The 10,021-nt window shown below is 35.0% G+C and overlaps 1 protein-coding gene across 1 annotated transcript; it reads right to left on the reverse strand.

Annotated features, from left to right (window-relative positions):
* LOC116001273 (sporamin B) lies at positions 1–906 on the reverse strand. The gene has a single exon (XM_031241159.1). It carries the CDS (start codon positions 818–820, stop codon positions 167–169), a length of 654 nt encoding a protein of 217 aa, XP_031097019.1. The 5' UTR covers positions 821–906; the 3' UTR covers positions 1–166.
* Positions 907–10,021: the final 9,115 nt, after the last annotated feature.

Raw genomic sequence — 10,021 nt, forward strand, 5'->3', positions numbered from 1 at the left:
TAGATAATATTATGCTTATTTATTTAAAGATAGTTAAAATTTACACAACAGCTCGGATTTATTGCATGTTTATTCTTATTATTACACGTACAACGTTGTCAAAGTTGCAACGTTACTTATTTAGCATAGCTCCATAACATGCATGCAACCTCAACACCGGTGCTCATTACATATCAGTAGGTTTGATCACAAACACGAAAGGAGTATTACTCAGAGCCAAACGCGTAGCCCTGGTCAACGGGTCGTAGTATCTGCCAACGTTGAAGCATTTCTCGGTGCCGAACTGACAATAACTGATTTTGTAAGCGTTAAGGTTGTCGTTGACCACCTCAATCTTGAACTGGTTGCTATTGTCGGAGACGAACTCGCCGGCTTTCACGAAATATTGCCCGGATTCGCTGTCGTGCTTGATCCCCCAGTTTACGTTGTTTACGCAGAGTTTGTTCGTCGCAATGTTGAATCTGAAGGTCTGGTACGTCGACGGCATGACCACGGTGGCTTCCGGGTCCGCCGCCGGCGTGATGGTAATTGGGTCGCCGTTGTCGAAGTCGCTCCGGGATACGATCACGTCGCTGGCGCATTCGTTCGAGGAGGAATCCAATCGGACGAGTCTCAGGCCTCCGCCGCCGGCGCCCCATATGGCGGAGACCATGTAGTAATTTTCGCCGGCCCGGACTTCGTCGCCGTTGATGTCGAGCACCGGAGTTTCGGACGACGCCGTTTCGTGGGCGGGGCGGAGGCGGATGGGATTGAACTTGGAATGAGCTGGGTTGGGGAGGAGATAGAGGGAAAGTAGGAAGAAGAGTGCGAGGGCTTTCATGTTGATTGGCAGATGACCACTTGGGAGAAAGAGGTTAATTATATATGATGTTTGTTGGTGTGTTGTGTTGTGTTGTGTTTAGCTCTCAGCTCATGCATGCAATTTATAGAGGACATGAGATAAGGGCATGAGGGTATTATTGGTAATTACTCATGTGGTAGCTACGTAATATTACAAATGCTACGTCGTTTTCAGATAAGGTATCCTATAAGAATTAAATAATTTTATTTCTCATGTGTTGAGTGACTAGCTTAGTATTGCTTTTTACCGTTCTTTAGTTTAAGAGGTATTACTATTACTATATTAATAATACTATTTGTATTAGGAATAATGTATCATATATTGGCTAAAGGCTTTGTGGTCGATGGACATAAGTGTGGCTTCAATACTATATTGTAACAGAGTCAATAGTACTCAAAGAAATGTATCATATATATATCAAGTGATTGAATTTCATTGTATTTCCTTATTCGTCCTATAATTGTTTGCATTAGGATATGGATATGTCTCTTATACATACATGTACATATCATTGCAAAATACACCATACAGAAAATCTTTTTTTTTTTTTTTTTTAAATACTCTCATACTCCAAATATTCATTGTTTTCGACCTCTTGACCTCTATTACAACACATACATACTTAGCCATTTAAGCTACTTCATAGAGTAATTTATATCTATATTATTTACTTATATCTAAACATGCGGTTGGCCTTCTCCGAAGCGGTTGTGCGATTGCTTTAGATGCGTGATTTTTCTTCTTAAAGTGCGTGATTTGTGTGCTTAAGGTGCGTCGGTGGTGAAACTTAAGGTGAGTGAACCTAAAGCTTAAGTTAATTTTAAAGTGCGTGATTTTCATTATTAAGGTGCGTTTTTTTCCTTCTTAAGGTGCCTGATTTGTATGCTTAAGGTGCGTGGGTTGTGTTCTTAAGGTGCATGATTTGTGTACTTAAAGTGCTCCATTGTAATGCACACAACCGCACGGAAACCCTTCCCCACATATGAATATATATATATATATATATTCATGTATATATAAGGGTCCTTTAATTTATATATAAGAAGTGAGGTGAAATGGGGAAAGGGGGCAGCTGCCCCCATACTGGCTCCGCCCATGCTTAACAAACCCAATATCCTCTTGCATCAAAATGTGACGCTTACTGCTAAACAAGTATAAAAAATAAAGTTGTGTCTTTACTACTAGCTATAGATTTTTGACGTAATAGTAAGCGTTTGATTAATAATTAGTATCTGAACAGGTTATCAGTTAGAATTACATTGAAAGCATGTGTTGGGAGGAGATTATTCAACACCCCTTGTTATGCAAGTATAAGAAAAGTTGTGCATTTGCTATAGCTATAATTTTTGACATAATGGTAAACGTTTTATCTGGTAGTGGTTAGTTGGCAAAGAAAACAATGGCGAAATAGAGGTTCAAAGGTGCGATGTGTACATGGAGCTTCTAGTACGTGATTGTATTAACAAAATAAGAGTTACATGTTATATTGAAGTAGATAATTTCTTTTAAAAAATGCAACACAATTTTATACAAATCAATTATGAAATGGGCTCTGTTTCGACAAGCTTTTTAAGAAAATAATTTTGTATGTAATAAGCTATTAGTTAATTTATCAAATATCTTTCTACAATCAGTTAATGCTATCAACTAGTTAAAACTAACTCAATCAGCTAACAACTAAAAATTATTTACCAAATACTCTCTTATGACACAACCTTACCAACATACCACTATTGATCGTCACGTTAAATTGCATAATGGGATTGTTTCCGTGTTTTGTAAAATACAATATGATATGACAACTCATTCTTCTTTTTTTTTTTTTTTAAGATAATATGACAACTCATTCTATGTACCATTAATTAGAAATTTAGAACACATGGCAACAATTTATAAATTGGCCCTACCAAACATTATATTGATTGACTGATGTTACATTTTTGGAATATAGAGGAATTGGTATTTAAAAAAAAAAATTGAAAAGATTTGTGGCGCCTCGGGACAGTAGTGAACCAAATGATCACATGCTGTCATGCTGACAAGAAGATTTGGGATAAAAAATAATATTGAGAAGATTATATTTGTGGCGACTCGGGACAGTAATAAAATATTGCACACTTATCAAGAAAAAAACATTGTAATTGTCTCGCTAAATTGGTTATTCAGTTCTACTGTAGATATGTTACATATACTTATTGAGGATTGAATAGGTGCGTTAAGGCCACGGAAGAGGCGTTATTTTTCTTTTTGTATAAATGAAATCTATACTATATATAAAAGTATTATCCTCCTCTAGAATTTTTCAACCCAAATGTAGGGTATTTTTGTAATATAGTAATTATAATAATAACATTATTATTATTATTATTATTAAAAATTAATAATATTAATTATTATTATAGAGTAATATTAATGATATAATAATATTAATTATAATTGGTTATAATAGGTTATTAGTAATTATGATAATTATTATGATAGAATAATATTAATTAATGAGATAAGAATGTAGTTTTGATTGTTACAATTTTTTTAATATTTATCTAAATGTACTCATATTCTGGTCGAGATACAAAAATTATGAATGTAAATCATATTTATTATATTATATATGCTAATAATATCTAATAATTGTAATTGGCAAGTCCCATGTAAAATTAAATCAAATATTTATTATATTTTATATTCAAATCATTTCTAACCAATTCTCAAATGATAATAACATACTAACACGAATTGTTTGCTTACACAATATTATTTTATTAAATTAATTTGTTCATTAAATCGTAACAAATACTAGCATATTAATGTCACTTATACACAGTAATGTACGTGCAATAAAATTGGTAATATTTATATATACACGAAAATTGTCTTCAAAAAAATATATATATACACGAAGATCACGTCCATAAAGTCATCATTTATTAGTAGAAAATTAAATCAAGAATATGATATATTATTGGAATTGAAAATTAAATCAAGAATATGACATATTAGTGGAATTGAAAATTACAAAATAATATCTATTAATTATAAATTAATTAATTTGTTCATTAAATCGTAACAAATATTTTCAATTATATTAAATTACTAGTTTTATACGCGCATTGCGCGAATGGGTTAATGCCCAATGTTAATATTTAAATAAATATTTGAAAGTATATAACAATGCAAGATTATATAGGAGAAGTTTATACATGGGTAATTGAATGTCGAATTTTTTTATTTAAATATCTAACTCAAAGTAAATGAATCCAAGATAATATAGAAAATTCATTATAATTATTACTAAAATAAATGTTTACAACCTTGTAAAATCGATACTCTAAAAATGATAGTCTAAATAAATACTACTTTTAATTTAAATTTTTCTAAGTGTTCTTAATTCTCTTTTGAGTAACACTGTCATTGTCTTCATCTTTACTATTTGTTCTCTTCCTTTTTGTTGGTAGTGTGTTATTTGCAACTCGGTTATTGTTGGTAGCATATGTAACACCCCGACTCGGCTATACCGTACAACCGGAGTAGTTACCGCCACACCTAGGCTAAACCCGACCTTATTCAGATAGGATTTATTCTAGATGCACAGGCTAACAAACTAAAAACAAGGATCGTGTTTCTTGGCGTCAAAATTCAAGGTAATCATTAGAATGAAACTGCGTCATATATCATCGAAAAGAACGTAGCTAACAAGCTACCAAAAACAAGGAGGGTTTAACAATAATACAACCCATCAAGAGAGTTTGATAAGACCTGGCTAGACAACCATCAGAGTTAGCAAAAGATACATTTACACAAAACACTACTGAACTCCCCCTACTCTAGACTCTACCTAGTCTAGTGAGTGGTGCACCGGGCCCGTATAGGTGCCCCAAACCACGTGCCAATCATCCTCAAACCACATAATATGGTCTAGAAACCGACAAGTACTCATATACATCATCCATTCGTCATGGTAATCCGAGGGACTCGGATCCCATGGGTACGGATAATGAACCACGAACTCTAGAGGATGACTATTAGGAACGATCTCTATGGGATAGAAACCGTGACTGGCCTGTAGGGCATCGAAGGGACAAAGAGGCTCGACGGGAGCAGGGGTCCACACAGGTACCTCTGGCGAGTCTGGAGCAGGAGTGGGGTCTGGAGTACAGATCAGCGCCGGCGGGTTAGGTGCATAGCCAGGGGCATAGGGATCTCCATCTACTAAGTACTGTGCATAATCATCATAATCATATATAGGGAACTCGAACTCAGACGGATCTGAGTCCGGAGGGCTGCAAGAACCTGTACTAGATTGCATCTGATAAAGGACACAATGAAGTGTAGTTAGCGCGACGGCTAAGTAAGGAAATCCATTGTCACTCGAAAGTAAACAAAGGTTTCGAAAACAGCAACAATAACAAGTAAAGTAAGATAAACGTTACCCAACAGTCGCAGTCTACTTGCAATCACTCTAACAGCAAGCAATTCCACATTATATAAGTAATTCCGGCACATAACATAGCCATTAATTCACACGTGAGAAACACAACACCCACACTACTGTTCGAGACACCCGACAGTTAGTTCTTGGTCGTAGCCTTTTTGAGGTACAAACAAATACCCGGAGTATTCCGGGGTTATCGATCCACAGGGAAGCGGGGTATTAAGCACTAGTTACTAATTAATTCACAAGAAGCTATTCCAACGCTAACAATGGGTATTTATCTAAAATTATGAAAACAAAATAAATGAAGCAAGGCAAACGGACTTTTATATACAAGAGATTAAGAGCGGGATTTTTGGTTGTCAAAGTGTTAATCACCTAGTGCCAATCTAAAGTGAAATAACCATTCGAGTTCAACAAGTGTGGATGATTGCAATCTAAAAGGGAAAGATTACTCTCGTAATTCAAACCCAAAATAAGGTAATTGGAATACTCACTCTCGTGAGCTATTCACAACGTATAAGCAAGAACAAGCAATAAATGGAATACCCACTCTCGTGGGCTATTCACAATTGGAATACTCACTCTCGTGAGCTATTCACAATAAATCCCTTAATCAACATGTCCTCTCTCGAGGTACAAGAATCAAGTGCAATTGAGGGTGCTCTAATTCATAGACAAATTTAGCAATGAAACAAGTAATTAGGATCCTTAACTACAAGCATCAAGAAATTAAGCCACAATTACAACACAAGTAATAAACCCAAATAGATATTTCATTCAAGCAATTAAAGAACTAGGCACATAGGTTCATAAACACTTATCAATCCAAAAATCCCAAAGGAAAGCTTAGCCTATCATGGCTAAAATAAATTCAACAAATATACAATAAAGCTTTAAAATAGAAAAGAGAGGAAGAAATTCTCCCGAATGATGCCTCCAAGCTCTTCTCTACTCTTGTTGTTGCTTCAAATCTTCTTCCTTGCTCTCATTTTTGGTCCAAATCCGCAGCCAAGCTTGTTAGGGTTGATAGGAAGTGATGCTTTTATAGTGGGTGGAGAATGGGGGACAAAAATGACAATTCAAAGAACTGCAAAATCGCAGATCTGCAACTCTCGCCACGGCGAGAATTAGGCTCGCCGCGGCGAGAGCGTCACTGCCCAAAATTTGGGATTCTCGCCACGGCGAGAATGAAGCTCGCCGCAGCGAGAATCTGCCTGTGACGAAGCTCCAACATGCAGCCTGATTTTGACCCTTTTTCCTTTTGAATCACACTTTAATGTCTTCATAAGAATTGTAGCCCTTGAAGTCTTCTTTCCAATGGTTCAAGAATCACCTCATTTGGATATTCCTAGGCTGAGATATGGTCCAATTACCGAGGTGTCGCCATATTTAGCAGGAATTACAACTCTTTGATCTTTTGACCATTTTTCCTTTTGATGTACGCTTTGATGTCTTCATAAGAGTTGTAGCCCTTGAAGTCTTCTTTCCAATGGCTCAAGAATCATCGCATTTGGATACTCATAGGAAGAGATATGGTCCGATTACCAAGATGTCACCATGGTAGCGGGAATTACAACTTTTTGATCTTTTGCTCCACTTTTCCTTTGTTTTGCTCTTGTGATCAAATCAATTGAAAGTGCAACTCTTTGGCTCCTTTGGATTGGCTTTTGCTCCCAAATGGCAACTCTTTGGCTCCTTTGGATTGGCTTTTGCTCCCAAATGGTTCTAATGCACTTCCTTTGGATTGGCTTTTGCTCCCAAATGGTTCTAATGCACTTCTTTTGGATTGGCTTTTGCTCCCAAATGGTTCTAATGCACTTCTAAACACATCAAAAACATCTAAACCAAGCATTATACCATTTTAAATATGAAAACAAAGAAATAAGCATTGGACACAACATTTTATCACACAATTAACTATAAACCCTACATAAAAACACAAGTAAAATAGGTACAAATGGGAGTGTATCAGTTCTCACAACTTCACTCAACGAATAGACTTCGCTCTGCAGTATGAATCAATCATACAGAATCTCACACATCACTCAGCGAATAGACTTCGCTCTGCAGTATGAATTAATCATACAAAATCTCACACATCACTCAGCGAATAGACTTCGCTCTGCAGTATGAATTAATCATACAAAATCTCACACATCACTCAGCGAATAGACTTCGCTCTGCAGTATGAATCAATCATACAAAACCTCACATGTTCACTCAGCGAATAGACTTCGCTCTGCAGTATAGATTAATCGTACAGACCCCTCACCATTTCACTCAGCGAAGAAACTTCGCTCTGCAGTACCGATTAATCATACAGACTCCCTCACATTCATTAAGTATTATTACACGATTCCATAACCATTATACTTCCTCAAGTATATTTCCCCAAAACACACACCTTGGTTAGTGTTAGTTCTATCACAGAAATTCAAGTACAGGAGTCACAATAATGTTCAAAACATAATTATTTTCCACGTTAATATAATGCACAAAAATAATATTTGTCAAAATTGTTTCTAACCATTCTTTTTCAGAAAATTTCAGCTTGGCGCAGTCCGAAAGATTGAGCCGGTAAAAATAGTTCCCGAACTCTTTTTCACTTGAAATTTTTATGGTAGAACCCTAACTTATAGAACTTGATGTCCATAAAAAGGTTTGGTCATTTTGATCCACGAATAAACACAGAAAATTACATTTTTGCCCTTGGCAGTGTGCTGTCCAGAATATTTTTCTCTCTGGACCAGTTTTGGAAAAAAATTCGAAAACCGTACTTATACTACTCCGATCATTATGAAATTTTATATGCGGGTTCTACACTTACAGAACTACATGCCTAAAAAAAATGGGATCAAAATACCTTACCGATTTTTCCTAGTAAATCTCGGAAGTTACTGCCAGAGACTATCCTTATTTCTTTTCACTATTTTCACAAGTATAAGCCTATATGGGCATAAATACAACATATACATGCATAAATTAGCTATGGACATGCCTAGTAAATTTACCAAATATCAAGGTAGAGAATTTGAGCCAACTTTTAGATCTATAACATAGCACATAATTTTCATGTAAAAATTCCTAATCATGTAATTTCCTAGCAATTGTCTACCTTCAAGTGATTGGGCCAACTTAAGGGATTCCTTACCTTTGTAGAAACCTTTAAACCGTACTTAGTTGATGGTGCCTTCCTTGGGTTCCTTCACCAAAGATCCTAGTAAAACACCATAATATAATGTTTCCATAAATCTTAAGTTCAAGCTTAAGTCTTAGAAGGGATTGATCCGAACAAAACCGAAGTTCTTACCTAGAGTTGAGCTCTTGGAATTGAAGAAATGCCTAAGGTGTTCTTGGATCACAATGGAAGACTAAGCTAAAATAATTCTCTTCTTCTTCCCCTAAGTGTGTCTCACGAAAATGAGAGAGAGAGAGACGATCATGTGATCTTGTGTGATATTGTTCTTGAAGATCAAGTAACAAGTGCAACTAGGCCATACCTTCATTAATGCTTCATTAATTGCTCAATCCAAGCTTAGATTTACTTGCCACATGTCAACACCCCATGGAGTCCTTACAAGATCTCAAATCTAATTGGCCAGTTTATGCTTAAATCAGATGAATGTTCGGAGGATTATAACTTAATTCGGGAAAATTCTAATACCAAAATTATCCTAAAAATATTCCCGTCGTAACTCACCAATTTTGGGAATTTTCCGGTATTCCGCTAAATTTAGGTACAGAGTCCGTAATAATTTATCCCTTACAGTCCATTTAAAAATTCCCCTTGAACTAACTAGAATTTCAGGCTTAATCGTATGATACTTAATAATCCCAATTCTAGGAAAATTCGAATTGAATCTACATCCTTAAAAATGTTACGGTTCGTGACCGGTACGTAGTTCGCAGCTTATCGATAATTAATCTTATATTTAAAAAAAATTCTTTCGAACACCGAGAAGCCTTCTCTTAAATGTCATAGTTTAAAAAAAAAGATTTTATATCAATATTCTCGAACCTTAACTTTGTCGGAAAAACCGAGGGGTTACAGCATAGATGACATCATTATGCAATGAGATTATGATATGGAGCTATGGACTTTCCTTTAANGTCTTCATCTTTACTATTTGTTCTCTTCCTTTTTGTTGGTAGTGTGTTATTTGCAATTCGGTTATTGTTGGTAGCATAGATGACAACGTCATGCAATGAGATTATGATATAGGAGCTATGGACTTTCCTTTAGGTGTTCTGCTTGGGGTTCATTTGGTTCAACCATTATTGTTGAATGAGTTATTGTGGATAAAGAAATCCCTAGTTTAAGAAAAAAGATTAAATAAATTAATAAAAATTTGAAAATTTAAAATATTATGTATTCTAAAGATATTAAAAGGTAGTTTCTTACTTCAATTTGCTGGGTAATGGGTTATTTGAGTACTTTCATTGTCAACAAATCCCTCCAAGTAGTTAATATGATTGGTTTCAAACTATTCTTTTTTATTTTTTTCATGGTATTAAAGAAATACATATGTATCATTTTTTGGTGTAACTACTAATTTATTTAATTCAATAAGAGTAAAATAGAGTGATTCCGCTTCAATTTGTTGGGTTATTATTTGAGTACTCTCTTTGTTAACCAATCCCCAAATAGTTAATATAATTAGCTTCAAATTATTTTAAATTTTTTTCATAGTATTAATAAAATACTTGGTAAATAAATATATAACATTATTTTGTACTATAACTTT

This window comes from Ipomoea triloba, chromosome 1 (assembly GCF_003576645.1).
Source record: "Ipomoea triloba cultivar NCNSP0323 chromosome 1, ASM357664v1".
Classification (NCBI taxonomy): domain Eukaryota; kingdom Viridiplantae; phylum Streptophyta; class Magnoliopsida; order Solanales; family Convolvulaceae; genus Ipomoea; species Ipomoea triloba.